Source organism: Equus quagga, chromosome 15 (assembly GCF_021613505.1).
Source record: "Equus quagga isolate Etosha38 chromosome 15, UCLA_HA_Equagga_1.0, whole genome shotgun sequence".
NCBI lineage: Eukaryota > Metazoa > Chordata > Mammalia > Perissodactyla > Equidae > Equus > Equus quagga.
In genome coordinates this window covers 82,742,034-82,760,893 of record NC_060281.1, presented here as the reverse complement: position 1 = coordinate 82,760,893, position 18,860 = coordinate 82,742,034, and the positions used below count along the sequence as shown (strand labels likewise).

General features: G+C 54.6%; 1 protein-coding gene across 1 annotated transcript; it reads right to left on the bottom strand.

Annotated features, from left to right (window-relative positions):
• Nucleotides 1-7,238: 7,238 nt before the first annotated feature.
• On the bottom strand, nucleotides 7,239-16,904 carry CRYBB2 (crystallin beta B2). Its single transcript, XM_046641349.1, has 5 exons — nucleotides 16,851-16,904; nucleotides 13,596-13,714; nucleotides 10,325-10,457; nucleotides 9,029-9,171; nucleotides 7,239-7,407 (listed from the first exon to the last, which is right to left on the bottom strand). Exons 1-5 carry the CDS (start codon nucleotides 16,902-16,904, stop codon nucleotides 7,239-7,241), a joined length of 618 nt encoding a protein of 205 aa, XP_046497305.1.
• Nucleotides 16,905-18,860: the final 1,956 nt, after the last annotated feature.

The following is an 18,860-nucleotide window of genomic DNA, read 5'->3' as shown; positions in this document are numbered from 1 at the left end:
GCCCCACCCCCCCCCCCCCCCCCATCCCCCGGAGATATGGGGCTGCTTGCAGACATGGTTGGTGGTGACAACTCGGGGACGCTACTGACATCTAGTGGCCAGAGGCCAGAGATGCGGCTAAGCACCTTGCGATGCACAGGACAGCCCAGCAGGACACACCGAGAGTGTGAGGTTGAGAAGCCCGCCCCGGAGTGAAGGCGTTTACCGGATGCTTTTCTTTACACTGTCTCCACTGAGATGGCTGGAACATCCAGGTGGCACCGAGGTAGGAGGGAGCATTGAAAGTTTAATAAAGAGAAATTACTTTTGTTCTGCAGCCGCTAGGCACCCGGCTCCGGACTCGTTTCTTCACAGGCCCCATCCCCAGCAGGAGAAGCATCATGTGCCCTGTTTCCTGATGAGAATGTTGAGGCTTGAGCGGTTAAGGCACGCAGCCATGAAGAGTCAGGATTTACATCTCGCCCCGTGACACATTCCTGAGTCTGCTCCGGAAGGGACTAACGGGGGATTGTCACCAACTCAAGGAGGCGGAAGCATGAACGACGACTTGATTTCAGAAGATGGAGGAACCGGCATGAGCTGAGAGAACAAGACGAGGTTTTCATCCTGGTGCCTGATTTCTGTTAGGCTTGCTGTCTGATTTCCCCGTGGCCTTTTGCCCGGACGTGACTAATACCAAGGAGGTTGTCCTCTTGGTCAGTCCCTGATCTCTGGGTTTGAGTACTCATTCATTCATCCATTCATTCATTCAGTAAATATCTATTAAGCCTCAACTACACACCAGGCTCTTGGATATATGGAACCCCAAATTAGACCCGGGCCTGGCCCTCAAGGAAACTTCAGTCTAGGAAGGGAGTGGAAACAAATCAAGGAAGCAAAGAAGTGTAAAACAACACATGCGATTAAGAGGTGAAGACACCGGGGAAGACACAGGGCCGAGATTGGAAAGCTGCAAGGGGGCTAATTAGGCAAACTGGGGAAGCTCTGTGCTGGAGGGCTCGTGATGAGTACAAAGGACAGATGACAGTGTAATTGTCTGGTAGGGGGCTGGAGACGTAAGGCAGGGATTAATCTACAAAGGTCTTGTGAGTCCTTGATGAGAGTCTTTATCCCGAGGGTGATGGGGAGCCATGGTAGGTTTAAGCGGGAGGGTGTCATGGTCAGATTTGCATTTGCTGTGTGGAGAACGGACTTCAGGAGGACAGAGGCAGTGCAGAGGGGCCTGTGAGAAGAGAGGATGCAGGCCTGGATGGGAGGATTAATGAGAAGTGGGTGGACTTCATAGAAATTCAGTTCAAAAGGGTGATGGAAATTCAGGAGACGAACATGGGGAAATTACACACCCTTCCCCATTCAGGCGTCTCCTTCGGGGCAGCCCTTTGAAGCTTCCTGATGCCCTGTCCATCGCAATTAACTCCCTCCTAGAGACGGTTTTAGGAAGATGCTGCTGTGATGGACAGCGACTCCGACACGGGGCTGGCTTCCCACCCACATCCTCCGTGGAGCCTGTCTGGAGCAGCTGCAGGAAGCCGGGACCCCGAGCCCCACACGGCCAGCATCAAAGGCCCGGGTGAGGCCGAGGCCTGGAGAAGCTATTCCAGTGTCCCTATTTTTAAAGCCGGGGTCAGGGCGCCCTGCCCATCCGCATCTCCAGGACTGGAAGCTTCAAAGGGCTGCCTCTGACCTTCCAACAGCCTAGCACCAGACAGAGGCTGAGATGAGCACAGGGCTGCAAAGGGACCACAGGCAGCTGGGAAAGTCGCCCCAGAGTAGTTGGTGGAGGGTTTGGAGGGTGGGGGAAGAGGGGCAGCCAGAGAGGCTGACGGCTGTGGGTCAACAGAGCTCCTGGCTCAAATCCTGTGGCCTTGAGAAGTTGTTTCCCCCTCTCTGAGCCTCGGCCACTCATCTGCAAGATGGAAATAATCCACAGCTTGTTATAGATCAGAGAGCGAGTGAATCAGTCAGCAAACACTTGCGAGACGCCTACTGTGAGCCGGTCGAGGTGGGAGGTGGTGGGTATGCAATGGCGAAGGACATGTGCCTCCCACCGTTCCATTCTAACAGGGAAATTAACATTGAATAAATAATTATCCAACTAACCATTGAGCGACCATCACAAGGGCTGAGAGTATTTGCGGGTGTAGCGGGGCGGGGAGAAGAGCAAAGAAAGAAGAACCGTGTAAGCTGAGCATCCTGCATTTGTCCCCGCCTTCATCCAAGCGGTCATTTATCGTGTCTGCCACGCATGCACGGCACTGAGGAAATGGGGAATCAACCCAGCCTGGTCCCTCCTGCGTGGGGTCGAGTACCTGAGAGCAGTTTCAACAAGTCGATGTTTTGCTCCTATCCCAAGGGCTATGTGAGCTTCTGAGGACTTACTGGGAGGAGCAGGGGTCTGGGAATGCTTCTCTGAGGGGAGGGTCACCCACGCACGCGCCCAGCTGGGGACTGTCACACTCCTACACTGCCCCAGGGACTGTGTGATGTGCTGCAGACCCCGTCCCCATCCTCGCGAACCACCGCCCAGTGGGGGAGCAGGGCCAAGGAAATCGTGAATAATTACAAAGACATCTGCAAAGAAGGTGAGGGGTCAATGGGGAGGTTTCTCGGGGGGACGTCCTGTCTGAAGGGGACACAAGTGACGGCTAGGAATGACGAATACACAGCATCTGCTCAGTGCCTGAGAGGAAAGGAGGATTTGACCAATATTTTGGGCTGTAACTGCGACCTTGGAAAGCGGCTGTGTAGGCCCCTGGCTGGTCTTTCCTCATCCCCAGATCAATGTAGAGAAAACAGATTTCTACCCAGTGCATTCAAGTTTGTCGTCTTTAACGGAGAAAGAATAATGACTTCACGCAATAACCGCATCAGTTATAAGCTGCTCTCTGAGAAGGAACATCGTTTGCCTGTTTTAAAGAAAGAAGACGCAGAAAGGGAAAGTATTTGAAGAAATACAAAACTAAATACAAAACTACAAATCAGTGGTTCTCGAACTTGGGCTTCTGTCAGTTGAACACTGGACCTCACCCCCGGGAGGAGATCCTGATTCGGCAGGCCTGCGGTGGGGAATCTGCCTGGTGGGGAATGCCTGAGAATCTGCATTTCTAACAACTCCCCGGGGGTGCTGCTGCCGCTGTGCTGGGACCTCTCGTCAGAGCCACCCGCCTGGGCAATAGACCTGTCTCGGGGATTTGCTAACATCGCGCCCTGCTCCAAATGAGTCTCCGTCTTGAAAGAGGAGCTGAGTTGATTTCATTTAGCACAGCGTCTTCCAAGTTTATCGATGGCGGAGCAAACGGCAGGATTTGTTTCTTAAAGCTGAGTAATAGTTCATTGCATGTATAGACCCCGTTTTCTTGATCCGTTCATCTGTCGATGCACGTTTAGGCGGTTGCCACGTCCTTGCTGTGTTGTAAATAATGCTGCAGTGGACTGGGAGTGGGGGCAGTGGTCTGGACCCCTTAACGGCCCACCTGCTCCGGCGGTGCCTCCCCTCCGGGAATGGGGCTGCGGGGAGTGTGGCGGGTGGGGGCTGGGGCCTGGCTGAGTTGCTTCATCCGGGGCTGTGCCCACCCTGGGGCGCTGACAGCGAGGAGGGGAGGAGGAAGGAAGGAAGGAGCAGCAAGAGAAGAAGGTGGGGGATGAAGAAAAGGTGGGGCCGAGGAGGAGAAGTCGTGGCGCTAGGAGGAAGAGCAGCAAAAGCGAGAGGAAGGAGAGGAAGACAGACGCGCTGGGGAAGAGAACAGAGACGGGAGCAGGAAGACGGGAGTGAACCAGCGAACGGGTGAACGAACGCGGGGAGGGCACTTCATCCTTGCGCACCTGCCAAACTCCTCCTCCTCCTACAAAACCCTCTTAAAAGCTTTCTTCTTCTCCCGGGAGCCTTCCCTGACCCCGCCCACGACCTCACACCCTCCCTCTAGAATTTGTCAGAGTGAGTCCATTTCTTGAGTCCCTGCTGTGCGCCCGGCAATGCCCTAAAGCCCTGACACACAGCATCTCACAGAACCCACCCTGCAACCCTACGAGCGGGCACTAGTGTCTCCTCCATTTCAGGGGAAACTGAGGCACAGAGATGCTACCGCAAGACGTACCGTTGCTTCCAGTGAGCACTTTCCTCGCGCAAAGAATCGTTGCTGTTTGCTAGTTGGTTTCCTCTCCCCCACAAGCTTTGGGAAGGAAAGGTGGGCACAGAGACGGGACCCTGGAGGCCTGTCCCTGCTCTGTCAACGACCCGGTGAGACCGCGCTCCGGGCCGCCCTCTCCGGCCTCGGCGTCCCTGCGGCGGGGGGGGATGCTCTGAGGCCCCGCCCTGCTCTGGCTGCCGCTATGACGGACGGGGCTCCGCTCCAATCAGAGCCCGAGCGGCCGGCCGGCCGGGCCGGGAGCCCGAGGACGACACTTTGCTGGCACCTGCTGGTTGGAAAGGGAAGTGGCTCCTGGAGGGCGGGAGGGCAGGAAGTCGGAGCAGGCTCCGGGAAACCAGGGAGAAGGGGTGCTGTCCACGCTGAGAGAAGGGGAGGACTGGGGGAGAGTGCGGGAGGTGGGTATGTAGGAATAGATACCCGGAACCCTCTTGGTGCCACTTACAACACATACATCACCATCACCACCACCACCATCATCACCATCATCTCATCACCATCCTCACCATCACCACCATCACCATCATCTCATCACCATCATCACCATCATGTCATCACCATCATCACCATCATCACCATCATCATCATCTCATCACCATCATCATCACCATCACCACCATCATCATCATCACCATCCTCACCATCACCATCATCACCATCATCTCATCACCATCCTAGCCACCACCATCATCACCATCATCTCATCACCATCATCACCACCATCATCACCATCACCACCACCGTTATCATCCTTCTCCAGTCTCCCGGCACCTTGTGCTCAGCCAACCCTCTGCAGTCTCCAGGCCCTACAGTGCCTGCTGTACCTGGAACACAGACCGTGCTCTTTCTTGCTTCCCTAACTTTGCACACCCTGTTCCCTTTGCCAAGATCATTCTCCCTAAGATTCACCCGGAAAATGCTGACTTTCCTTTCAACAGCCCCTCTTCTTTGGGATGTCTCCCCTGACGCCCCAGGCAGTAACCCCTCCTTCTCTTGTCCCTGGATCCTCTTACCATCACGTATTTAGTGTCCTGGGGCTGCCGTAACAAAGCATTGCACACAGAGGGACTTAAACAACAGAAATTAGTTCTCTCACAGTTCCGTATGCTGGCAGCCCAAGGTCAAGGTGTCAGTAGGATGGGCTCCTTCTGGGGGCAGGTGGGGGAGAACCTCTTCCATGACCTCTAGCTTCTGGAGGTTTCCTGGCTATTTTTGGTGTTTCTTGCCTTCTGCAGCATCACCCTGATCTCTGCCTGCTCCTTTGCGTGGCATTCTCCCTGCATGCATGTCTGTCCCCAAATGTCCCCTTTTCATGAGGACACTAGTCATTTTGGACTAGAGGCCCACACTACTCCTGTTTGACCTCCGCTAAAGTTAACTAATTGCATCAGCAAAAACCCTATTCCCAAATAAGGTCACATTCTGAATTACCGGAGGTTAGGACTTCAAAATATGAATTTGAGCGGGATACAATTCAACCCATAATAATCGCCATGGTGTTATGCTCAAGCCATTCCAAAGTCCCCAGAATGGGAGCTTCCTGGGGGCAGGGGCTGTGTCCTCTGCTCTGTCCAGATCCAGGAACCCAACAGGCCTCAGAAAGTATTGGCTGAAGAATGAATGAAGAGATGGAAGCTAGTAAGGTGTCCTGGGTGCTGGTTAGTCCCCACCTCCCTGGTAATCACTTTAACCATGTTAGCTCATTCCAAAGGGTTTGCATTTTTCAAATTTGAGGGGATGGGTTTATATGGAGGGATAAAGGGGTAGGAATATCTAAAATATTCCTGAAGAATAAGGATTTAGGGCATTCCAAGATTTATTACAAAGCAATGGTTATTGACACAATAGAGACAGACAAATAGGCCAAAGGAACAGAAAAGAGAGCCCAGAAATAGCCCCCGGGCGGATGTGTCAATCTAATATGTGACACAGGTAACATGGCTCCACAGTGGTGGAAATGCACCTCTCAGTAAATTATTCAAGGACGACAGTGGCCCAAAGTGAAAAAAAAAAAAAAAACAAAAACAGAAATCCAGAAAGAAATTGGATGCCTGCCACACATGGTGCACAAAACTCTGCCCCGGAAGGATGGAGAACTTAAAGGTGAAAAGCAAAATTTCAAAACTTTTAGGAAAACAAATATATCGGAGGATGTATCTGTGACCTGGGGTTAGAAAGGATTTCTTCAAGAAGACATGGAAGGTGCCGGCCATAGGGGAGCAGGCTGATGTCAGACCACGTGGAAAATTAAAAGTATTGCATCAAAGATGCCGAAAACGATGTGTAAAGAAGCTGTGCTCTGGGAGCGGGTCCCTGCCCGACGGATAACCAAGAATCGACGGGCTTTATATGGAGAACGCCCGGGTTAGTTCAGCTCGTCCTCGTGGCAACCCTGTAGAGAGGCACTATTTTTCTCCATTTTTCCAAGAGGAAACATCGAGAAGTGAAATGACCTGCCAGAGGCCCCATCACTGGCCCGGGCGCCAGAACAGCCGTTTGACTCCAGGCTTGTTGGACTCAGACCCAACCCTCATTGTTCCCACTGCAAACACGGGATTGTGAGCTCCCTCAGAGACGGGGTGGGGACTGGGGATTATCGACTCCTCTGGCAGATCTAAAAGAACTCCCAGGCTGAAGGGCACACAATAGTGTGGGAATGGCAGGAACGGGTATGTTTTACGTCCATCACAGGCCCCTGAGAGTGACTGTGCTCAGCGACCACATAATAGGGAGCCCAGGAGGTCAGCCAAGCTGGTCACTCACGGGGCAAAGGGGGTTGTTAGTGAAGTGAGGAAACAGAGGCTCAGAGAAGTTGGACAATGTGCCCAAGGTCACACAGCTGAATACCTCAGACTCAGTGAGGGCCCTGCTGCAGTCCTAGCCCTCGCCCAGACACTCTCTGATTCCTCTCTCTCTCTCTTGCACACACGCACACACACACTCGTGCACATACACACATGCAGCACCCTGCTTCCCCTGGAGATAAAAGATTCCACCGCAGATAAGTTGCAAGTCACGCTTTATTCACTCGCTGGGAGGTGAGGGGGCTCCTGGGTAGCACCCCGGGCCCTGGGAGGGAGGAAATGGGGGGCACTAGTTGGAGGGGTGGAAGGCGCCCCGCTGGTGCCACTGCATGTCGCGGATGCGGCGCACGGACTGCACCTGGGGGTGGGGCGCCCCGAAGTCCCCGCTGTCCTTGTAGTCTCCCTTCTCCAGCAGGTACTGCAGCCCGCGGTAGCCGGGGTACTGGTAGCCGACCCACCTGCAGCACCAGAGCAGGAGGAGGGGACGGGGGAGCAGGAGGAGAGACAAAGACACAGCATCCTTAAGCCATTAGGGAGGTGGAGCTTCCCCACCATTTCATGCTTCCTGAGTGTCGGGCAGGAGCACCACCACCCTTCCAGCATCCAGCCTCTGCTTTCTTCCTTCTCTTGATGGGGAGCTCACTACCTCTCAAATGACTTTTGACTGAAAGCCTGATACTGGGGTCAGAGGAAGGGATGATCTTCAACTTAGACTAAGACAGGCCTCTTTGCCACCCCTGTCCCCTCCTGTCCCAACCCCCAGGCCAGCTGTGAGGCTGGAGAGTGGGCGAGGTCCCAGGAGCCTACTATAATCCCTTTCCCATTTGAGGCTGTCACCATTTAGGGGGTCAGTCACTCTTTTAAGCACCCAATGAAAATCACAGTTTTCTCCCTAGAAAACACCACAGCCCTGACCTAAAGGACCTGCCTGGCCAGCCCCTGTGGACACCTCCAGCCCTGCTTCTCAGTCTCACGCCCTACCTCTCTGCACTCCAGCCACTCTGGCCTTTGTGGAGGCCCTCACACTCACCAGGCTACTCCCACCACAGGGCCTTTGCACGTGCTGCTCTCTGTTCAAAACACCCTTCCTTCCCCTTTTTGCCCCTGAAATTCCTACTCTTTCTTGAGATCTCAGCTCAAGAGTCCCTTCCTTGGGGAAGAAGTCTAGATTCGTGTGGATTCTTACATTATTAACAGTTGATTCTGACCAGACCTGAAGCCAGGTCTCTCTAATCTAGCCTTGACATCCTGAGCACCTCACCTGGCACCTGGCACCCAGTGGCACTCGACAAATCAAACCAATGAATGACTCGAGCGAATGAAGGGGAATATGAACACAGAACTCTGCACACTACTTTAGGAGTGTGACAAACCCCAGGAAGCCAGTGTGCATTGGTAAACTAGCTCTCTTGGGGGAAAAAGCCTTGTTTTGTAGCATTGTCCAGTTTCTGGGGTGTAAATACTCCCACCACGGCTGATTTCAAGCTACCAAAGGTTCAACAAGCAGCTCACAAAAATTCTGAAAATTTAGGAGTCGGTTCCAGCAGGCCTGAAGCCCATCCAGTGACCCCGCGGAATCCGCATTGTTCACAGCGAGAAACCCCCCAATGCCGACGGCCAAGGTTTATGTGCCAGAGAATTGTCGTTTGGTGGAAAATGACCCCTGATTCCAAAATCGGGAACTCGCGTGGTAACAGGCCAGCTGCTGTCCTTCCTGCCTCCTGCAGCTTTGTCAGGATGCTCGACTCCGCCCCACCCTTCTGCCACCCCAGCCTCTGTCTCAACCTCCCCCTGCCCCCCGCCCCCCAGCAGTTACTGTCCTGATCTCAGGGGCTGAGCTTAAGGCCCCGGTCTCCCTCCTCCAAGGTCGGGGGACGGGGCGATGACCCGCAAGGCTGTTCTGAATGGAACTCCGGGGGTTGAAAGCCTCACAGACTGAGAACTTCGACGCCCATTTTCCACCGAGAAGACGGGGGTGGGGAGGGTGCGAGATCAGCGGAGTTCGGGGCAGAGCGGGACTGGGGACCCCAGGGCTGGGGCTCCCGGGGCGGGGCGAGCCCGGGCTGGGTCCACACTCACGTGCCGCTCTGCACACGCACGGACGACACCTTCTCCTGGTAGCCGTGGGCGTGGAAGCTGGGCACGTCGTCGTCTATGATCTCCATCTTCTTCCCCGTGAAGTTGGGGTTTTCATACAGGATGATCTTGTGCTCCTGGCTGTCCTGTGGACAGGGAGTGAGGGAAAGTGAGTGAGTGGCAGGGGTGCCCAGGAGGGGCCTTCCCACCCATCTTTATGCCCCGGAGTTGGATCCACACGCTCCCCCACAGCCCCCACCCAATACCCCCCCACGTGAATGTCTGTGACCAGCGTCAGCAAACTGTGCCTCTTTGAGCTCCTACTGGGCTATTTCCACGTAGCGGATGCTCTAGAATCTACACTCTGGGGAATGTTTGATTCTAAAATGTCATTTTGCCTTCCCCAGCTTCAACTCCTCCCCCCGGTTTTTGTTTTTTTTTTTTAAATAAATGGCAGCCGTGATCTACACACACAGGCTTCCTGTGCCCCCAGCAGGCACCTGAGATATTTTGACTTTCCTTCATTTCCACAGCTCTTCCCGTCTTCCTACTCCTGCAACATTTTTCTTAGTTATCTCCTTTAATCCTCTAAACTGTTCTTTTGCCATTTGTCAGATGAAAAAGCTGAGGCTCAGAGAGCTAAAGTGATTTGCCCGAGGTCACACAGCTGGGAGCGCCGGAGCCAACGTAGGAAGCCCGGGCTGTGGCAGGCTAAGTGCCATGTTCTCCAACCTTCCACTAAGCTCCGGGGAGGGCTAGACTGGGCTGGGAAGGTCTGGGGGTGTAACTGAGCATTGCTGGAGTCTTTGCCCTCCCCAGGAGTTCACATGCTAGTGAGAATTAGGATCAGAGAAGCGCTGAAAGGTCACATTGGCGTGAGTTCCAACCAACAGCTAAACCACTTCTCCTCCATCCCTAAACCCCGAATTTCCTTGAATATTTACAATGGGTATCATTTATTGAGCAATGGCTCCGTCAGTAGTTGCACAGTCCACACAGAACAGAATGTGAACAGCGCCCCCAGAGCATTTCCAAGTTTGTGAATGGAGACCCCTGAGGTGGTGCAATGTCGCAACCCTCGGGGCGAGCATGTTGGAATCTCAGCACAGGAGATACTAATATGCGCATCTTACAGATGAGGAAACTGAGGCTCAGAGAGGAGAAGCGACTTATGTGAGGTCACACAGCCAGGAAGTCCCCCGCCAATCAGAAAGGGCACATGCTGGAGGCGGAGGCTCGTTGCAGGTTCCTGGATCTCTGTCCCTGAGGTGTGAAGGGGGGGCGGGGGATGGCACTCACCACTTTGATGGGCCGCAGCGAGCTGAGGGAGTCGGTCCTCCGGCTGCTGGTCCATGAGTCCCAGCGCGGGTACTCACCCTTCTCAAAGACAAACTGCTCACCCTTGCAGTTGGCTTGTTCGTAGCCCACCCAGCTGCGGGGAGACGGGGGCGGGGGGGGGGGGGTGCAGGTCAGGCCCACGCCAAGCCTCCTCCGCGGGGACCCTGTCTGCTTGCTCGGGCCACAGGGCTCCCACCGCCCAGCTCATCAGGGAGAAGCGGCCCCATAAATCCGAGCACAGCAAATCTAAGAGCGGAATCACATCAAATATCCAGAACCCAGCACCATGCTGCCTTCAACCATCCAGAACACAGTCCGGGGGGGGGGGGGGGGGGGAGGGAGGGGCAAAGACGGCCCAACAGCAAATACAGAAGTGCAGAGCCCCGCGCTGGGGCTCGTAAATGACCAGTCGGCTCCCCAAAAAGAGCAACGACAACCAAGCAGCCGGGACTGTAGCATTTGCCAGTTTCCGTGGTACCCGTCCTCCCACCACGGCGGATCCCCAGCTGTCAGTGCGACGTCAGCGACCGTGGAGCTGGGCGGAGATGTGCCAGGTCAGCCTGCACCTCCAAGGACGGGCTCTGGACACCACTGCTGCTACGGCTCGTGCGCCCGGCCCACGCTGATCTGTCTCTTTGGGTCTATTTCCTCTTCTGTTCTTGCTGGAAGCCTCTTGACTCCTACTCTGCACAAAACTCTAACAGTCTCTTAGATCCACAGACAGCATCTTAAAGGGAATGATTACCTTCCGGGGGGGGGCGTGGCTAACCGGGGAAATAGGAAAACGAGGGCACAGATTCCGATGCCCAGCGTTCAGGGGCTGCTCATTGCAGGGGCACACGCTGCCGCCCGGCGTGATGACAGCTCAGAACAGGAATCCAAGTCCTTAGTGGAAGGGGAGGTCGTGTTTCTTGTCTCTTTTAGAAGAGGATGTGCTCTTTGCTGTTTTTTTTTTTTTGAGGAAGATTAGCCCTGAACTAACATCTGCCAGTCCTCCTCTTTTTGCTGAGGAAGACTGGCCCTGAGCTAACATCCGTGCCCATCTTCCTCTACTTTGTATGTGGGACGCCTGCCACCATGTGGCCTGATGAGCGGTGCCATGTCCACACCCGGGATCTGAACTGGTGAACCGCAGGCCGCTGAAGCAGAGCACACGAACTTAACCACTCGGCCACAGGGCCAGCCTGGAGGATGAGTTCTTGACCCAGCAATTCTGCTTTAGGCAAAGTGTCCTTAGAAACCAGTTGTCAAGACCTCAGGGATCCATGAATAAGGATGTTCATCACGGTGTTGTTTATAATATCAAATAATTGAAACAACGTCAACATCTAATAGGCAGGGCTTGGGGAAGTAAATGATGGCATATGCCATAATGGAAGGTTACAAGACCACGAAAAGTAAGGAGGGCGGACACGGCTTCTCAGACTGACCCAGGCAGAAACGTCACCAGGCGAGCTTGTGAAATGCAGATTCCTGAGCTCCAGACCCAGGAGTTGGACGGGAGGGACCAGGATGGGGCCCGGGAACCTGCATTTCAAAGCATCACCCTCCTGTGACTCTGACGCAGAATCGTCTCAAAGACACTGACAAACCCCAGCATGGACGCTGTTCCACGACCTGGAGAGAATTCACGATGTGTTACAAAGTTTACAGAATGAATCAGGAAACAATGTACAGCAGCAGCCGATTTTGATTAAATATGCATATTCATATATTTATGTATTTATATATTTATAAATATATATTTAATCAAAGTTGGATCATGCTATACATATGTATACAGAGAAAAAGCTAGATTTACATCAAAATCTTAACAATGGTTACTTCTGAGTGGTAAGATGAGAGTCATATTTTTTTGGCTTTAAACCATTTCTTTTTACTTTTAAACAATAAACAATAATTAATAAAAAATATCAGAGGTTATACTTTTTAAAAGAAAGCAGAGGAGCATAAAATCCACTCCATCCAAATTCTAAAAAAAGACAGGGGCCGGCCCCGAAGCTGAGTGGTTAAGTTCATGCACTCCGCTTCAGCAGCCCAGAGTTTCGCCGGTTTGGATCCTGGGTGCGGGCATAGCACTGTTCATCAGGCCATGCTGGGGTGGCATCCCACATGCCACAACTAGAGGCACTCACAACTAGAATACACAACTATGTACTGGGGGATTTGGGGGAGAAGAAGAAAAAAAGAAGACTGGCAACAGATGTTAGCTCAGGGCCAATCTTCCTCACCAAAAAAAAAGAAGAAGAAGAAGAAAGGAAAAGAAGCAGGTGAAATTAATTTAAAAAAATAAAAAATAAATGAAATAAATAAATAAAGACACCTGAAAATCAGACGTGGTACTTAAATGGTCAACACCTCAGTGGTCCAGGAAGGCACGCTCTCAGGCACTCCAGATGCCCTGAGATGTCCCTTTCGCTGTTCTCGGCATCAGTGGACTCTGACTCCACAGGGTCACTGCTCGCTGCACAATTCCCTGAGAGCCCTGAGGTGGGGTGCCCATCACCCGGGACCCTTGGCCATCCCACATGCCCTGAGCTGTGGGGTGGGTCGCTGGTGGCGGCCCCTGAGTCCTGAGGCTCCTGCAGAGAAGGAGCAGTCGGGGACCACCAGGAGAGGCCCTGCAGGCCGGGCTCAGCTGTGTGACATGAGGGGATCAGATCCTACCAACGACCTCCGCTCCTCTCTTGGGTCGGGGGCCCCAGGCCTGCTGCCCCCAAGTGCACCAGCGAGTCCGCTAAGGCTCAGTGGTCAGAATTTGGGGACGGAGGGTGGATGCAGAGCTGGGACATCCAGCTTTAAACCTCCCGGGAGGGCAAGGACGCTCCCGGAGGCAGAGATTGACAGCTCTAGAAGGGTTCATGAGAGTCCCTGAGGCCATCTCTGTGCCTCGAGGAAGTGGCTGACCTCAGGGCCAGACTTTTCACGTGAGCTCTCTCCCTTCATCCTCCAGAGGATGTACTTGTCCTCAGCCTACAGAGGAGGACAGTGAGGCTCAGAGAGGGAAAGTTGCTGTTCCAACGTCACACAGCCCTGAAGTGGTGGACCCAGGATTTGAACCCAGCTCTAAGTGACTCCAAAGCACCGATTCTCTCCATAGGCTGCCAGACCCCAAATCCTGGTCTCCAGATCGCACGGTCTAGGAGCACAGTGAGGGCAGCCCGCTCCAGCTCCACAGCCCGACGGCCCCACCCTGGCAGCCCCTGACCAGGCGAGGCCCCCAGGTACGTACGGTCCGGACTGCACCAGGATGGAGCCTGCCTTCTCCACGCCGGTCTCCTTCAGGTTGGGGCAGGGCCCGCTGAGCTCATGGGAGTGGCCCTGGAAGTTCTCCTGCTCGAAGATGATGATCTGTAACGGGAGGAGAGTCGGACCCCCGTCAGGACGCGGAGGAGGGAGAGCAGGGCGGTGGGGGTCGGGGTGGGGGTGGGGAGGGGCTCACAGAGCCTGGAAGGACACTGAAGGCTCCACCCTTGGGAGTCACGAAGGAAACAGAACGTCAGACAGTCCTGGCTCTGCCAGTTACCAGCTTTGAGACCCTGAGCCAGTATTTCACCTCACTGGGCCTCAGTTTCCCCATCTGTAAAATGGGAAATAATGGCAGAACCTAGCTTATGGGGTTGCAGGAAGGGGTCAGAGAAGCATGATGGTTTGCACACAGGATTTGCTCTGTGTGTGGGAGGCATCATTATTTCATTAAGGGACGTGGTACGGAGCCTGAGTGGGTGAGTGGCAGAGCTGAAATTGGAGCCCAAGCTTGTCTGATGCTGTTCCCACTAAAGCAGCACTGGGCAAACTCTAACACGCATGCAAAACACGTGCATCTTGATGGAATGCGATTTCCGAGGCGGTGGGTCTGGGGCCAGCCCCAGTCTGTGTTTCTAACAAGCTCCCGGCTGAGGCTGTACCGCTGCTCCGTGGAGCACAGCGTGAGTTGCAAGATGCTAGACCATACCGCTTCTCCTGCTCCCGTCAGAGCTGGCCCAGTACCGCCATCTACACCCCCACCCCGATTTCACCCATAAAACTGCACATGCCCATGTCCATTCCTTAAACCCCCACCGGCTTTGCAGGTCCTCCTCTGCCCTCTCCCTTGGGATCCGTCTTAAGGGGCCTTTGCTCCCTTTGCCTCCCCTGGTCCTCTCATCAGCCCAGGGAAGGGGGCCAGCAGGATCCCGCCAGGGAAACGGAAGCTCTGCTGAGTGAAGGGGCCACTCACGGCCTCACAGCCACGAGCTAAGGGGAGGCCAGCGGCCCCCTTTCACGATTCCAGCGAGCATCTGGGGGCAGAGGTTTTCCGGCCACACCTCCTCCAGGGAGCTCCCTCTGGATGAAGAGGTGGGCTCCAGGCAGCGGGCTCCCAGGAGGGGCAGCTGCGCAATCCACATGGTCAGCACTGGCTGGGTAAACACGCCCCTTGCTCCCAGGCTGGGGATTAGGGGGATAAAGCCGGGGAAGGGAGGCCCAGCAGGGTTCAAATTCCACAGGCTCAATCCAGCCTTTATGGTCACTGACTGGAGCACGGATGCGTCAGGAGACACCAGCTCTGATGTCGCCTCTGTTGCATCCAGCTGGGCAACCCCAGAGAAGCAACTTGATTGCTCTGAGCCTCAGTTCCTCCGTCTGTAAAAGGGAAGGTCATGCCCATTTTCTAGGGTTCCTGAGAAAAATCAAGAATTTGGAAGTTGGGGCCGGCCCAGTGGCACAGCGGTTAAGTGGGCACGTTACGCTTTGGCGGCCCGGGGTTCGTCGGTTCAGATCCTGCGTGCAGACACGGCACCGCTTGGCACACCATGCTGTGGTAGGCGTCCCACATATAAAGTAGAGGAAGATGGGCACGGATGTTAGCTCAGGGCTAATCTTCCTCAAAAAAAAAAAAAAGAATATGGAAGTTAGGGGCTAGTTTATTATCATCCTGGCCTGGGAGACAAAGGCTGCAAGCGTGAGGAGGGCAAGGAAGGCCCCGTCTCCATGCATTTGAAAAGCCCCCGAGAGCCCGGGGCTCCGTATTGTTGCTGCTGCTCTTGTTACTATCAACAAATGGATGCTAAAATTTTGAACACGTTATCCAGTCCTTTAAACGTGTGCTGCCCAAAATGGTAGTGATTAGTTACGTAGACTCTTACGCACACACGACTAGTCCAAATTGAGATGCGCTGTAAGTGCAAAATACACAGCAGATTTTGAAGATTTAGTGTGAAAAAAGAATGTAAAATAGCCCCCTAATAATTTTTCTGTTGATTATATACTAAGATATATTGGGTTTAATAAAATATAAGGTGAAAATTAATTTGCCCTGTTTCCTTTTACTTTTTGAACGTGGCTACCAGGAAATGCTAAGTTACACGTGGCCCACGTGCTGTGTCTGCTGGACGGCCCTGCTCTAAACCATGTCGTCCTGGCCTTCTTGCTGTTCCTCAGACTCGCCCAGAACGTTCTGACCCCTGGGCCTTTGCATTCACTATACCCTCTGTCTGAAATGCTCTTCCCTCTCCCAATACCCCGACTTTCCCATGACTGCTCCCTCACTGGGCCCGGGTCTGCACACCAAGGTCACCTCCTCAGGGAGGCCCTCCCTGACTACTTCAGCTGACACAACCGTGCCCTACCCACCACTGCTCTCAGGAATCCTGACTCTACTTGACGTTTCTTCGCAGCTCTTCTCACTCCTTGAAGTTGTGTATTCCTTTGTGTATTGCCTTCTTTCCTCTGGAAAGTCAGCCCCTTAAGGGACAGAATGGGGCGAGCAGCTGAGGGGCTGCATGAGCCGAAGCTTCCCTGGCTGGGGAGGCTCCGAGTCAAAGGGCAAAGGGCAGCTCTGGGACGGAAGCCATTCCTGGAGTCCCTGCAGCAGACAGCACAGCAGGGCAGCCGGTGAAGGGCTGGTGGCAGAGGGTCGGGGGCAGATCAGGTGTGACAAGTCCGACATCGAACTAAGATCCCACTGCCCTTCAGGGGGCTGGAGGTTGGGAAAGCGGAGCATCACCATTAGCTGGCCGCCGGTGGACACGCCGCAGACCGGGCGCAAGGCTGACCCCGTTTCCTTTGCCTCTTTACAACCACCCTATGCCGCGAAGCTGAGTCTCCTCACTTTACAAAGGATGGAACTGAGGCTCAGAGAGGTCAAGCGGCTGGCCTGGGTCACACAGCAGGTATGGAGTCAGGAATCCCTCCCCACCTCCCATTCACAAGCCCCCTCTCAGACTGGACTGAGGGTCCGCCCCAGCTTTGGGGACCCTCCCTTGGACAATGGGGTGCAGGGTAAGACAGAGACACATAAGTCGCCAAAGCTGAAGAAAGCTGGTGCTGGGAATCCTGGCATACCAGCTTGGGGGGATCTTCTGAGTCAGCCCCCAGGGTGCAAGCTAGGAAGACTCAGGCCAGAGAGGGCGGAGGCAGAGAGGGGGACCCCAGGAAGGAAGATGCCAAGCCCACTTTGCAGAAGGAAAACCGAGTCTGGGAGAGGAGCCTCCGGCGTGGTACCCACCTTGGGGTTGAGGGGCTGTGGCTTGCCCGCTTGGGTCTGGTGGTCTGAGGCCATGGTGGAGTGTGAGGTGCAGGAATGACCTGGAAGACACAGGGAGCAGCAGTGAGGACCTCTCTGGGCCCTTGGCTGTCTTCCCCGGGGGCCTCGGGGCCACACCCGTCCAGCCCCAAACCCCGTGTTTCGTCGCCCTGATTTCCGGTTGTCCTAGAGTGGTGGGGTCAGGGAGCAGCCGAGCTTCCATCCTTAGCTTCACTTCTCTGTGTCCAGGCCAGCTCCGAGGGGGGAAATGAGACCTACTAGAAAATGAAGTGACAAACTGCCGCGTAAGGGGGTCTCAGGTGGGTCCCCGTTGCTCAGTTCAGACGAGTGATGCTACACTGGAGGCGGACTCATCTTTCACAGGCAGAAATTTTTTGATTAAAAAGAAACCATGTAGGCCAACAAAACCCACGCCCTGGCCGCTCTTGGCCGTGTCATGGCTCCCAGTTTGCAGTCTCACAAGGTCCCCAGGACCCCCTGTCCTTGCACCCAAAGTCCTCCTGGAGACTCCCCTCCCCAGGACCCAGCATGCCCCCCTCCACCATTGGTCCTACCCCCCCCCCCCCCCCCACCATCCGTGTGCACATCTGCTGCGGGCAGGACTCATGCTCCGAGAAGCACAGACATGAGCGTAACAGCACTGTGATGGGCAGCACGGGGGAGAATTCCTGAATTCCTGAGCTGGTGAGAACACCAGAAAAGTCTGGAAAATCGTCAGTCTCCCGTTTGTCCCGAGGGCAGGGGCGGTGAACCCAGGCTGTGTTCTCCCAGCGACAAGGGGGAACCTGACCTCCTTCTCCAGACACAATGTCCAGCTTCCAGAAGCCCCTTCTACACTAGAGGCCGGCCAGGACATCCCTCAGAAAGAATAAATTCAGTTAAGCAGCTTGTGAGCCAAACCCGCTCTTCTCGCCTAAGGTATCAGCCTTGGGGGCCTGTCACCGTGACGGAGGTCCGGCCAGGACAGTCCCTGGTCATCGGCGTTCTCAGACTAAAGGAGATTAAGCTGACTTGGTCCAGCTCAGGAGCTGGCTCCGCCGCCTGCCAGCACTGAGGCAGGTCACGCTCTCTCTGTGCTGCAAAACTGGGACAGTAATGTCACCTAATAGTATCTATGAGCGGGTCGTGCCCAGTCAATTACAGAATGCAGAAGATTGCAAGCACTTGGCAGCGGTCCTGGAACACACTCCGAGCTGAGTAAATGGCAGCAATTATGGCATTATTGGGGTCATTTCCACCCAGCTCTAGTGGCTTTGAAATGACCTGTTGCTGACAGATGCCCGGGAGCTGCGCTGCTCCCTCGCCCACTAGCCCTCCCCGAGCTGGACGCGCCCGGGAGCGCGTGTGGATGTGGACGGAGCTGACTCACCGACGAGAAAGGATGCTGAACCTGCAGTGGTCTGATTCCTTCCACTTGCAAAGCCTCACATTCTCCTCCCCAGTAACTAACAAAACAAGGATGCTGATGGGCTGTCTAATATCAAGAAAGAGCGTTGCCCAAGGACCCACTCCGTGCCAGGCGCCACGCTGGACCACTCCTCTACCTTATCTCTAAGCCCACCACAAAAGAGGTTTTATGATCCCTCTCCCCATTTAACAGAAGAGAAAACTAAGGCTTAAAGCGTTGAAGTCTTTGCCCAAGGTCACCTTGTCAGAAAGTGGTAGCACCTGGATTCGAACCCAGGTCCCCCACCCTTTCCATCAGGGATGAGGCTGAGAGAAAAGGCAAGGCAAGCAAGAGAGGCATTCTTACCAGCGACACCAGCCCCCGAGAGCGCCCGTGAAGCCCGGCCGGCGGGAGGTGGCATTTATACCCTCCCCAGGAGCGCCAGTGCCAAGACGGGGGACGGCTGTGGCCCGCGGAAAGCAGGCAGGGCGAGAATGCCGGATTAAGCCCGCACCAAAGCCGGGTCAGCAAATGCCCGCAGACATTGTGTCTCTGCACAATAATGTCATTAGCTTTCAGATTCG

Bases quoted from the DNA above. Each gene is read 5' to 3' on its own strand.
- CRYBB2 (XM_046641349.1), bottom strand. From the start codon at position 16,904: ATGGCCTCAGACCACCAGACCCAAGCGGGCAAGCCACAGCCCCTCAAC. The intron at 10,458-13,595 runs GTACGTACCTGG...GTCTCCCCGCAG, and splicing joins ATCCTGGTGCAGTCCGGACC to CTGGGTGGGCTACGAACAAG. The intron at 7,408-9,028 runs GTGAGTGTGGAC...CTGGTGCTGCAG, and splicing joins GTGCGTGTGCAGAGCGGCAC to GTGGGTCGGCTACCAGTACC.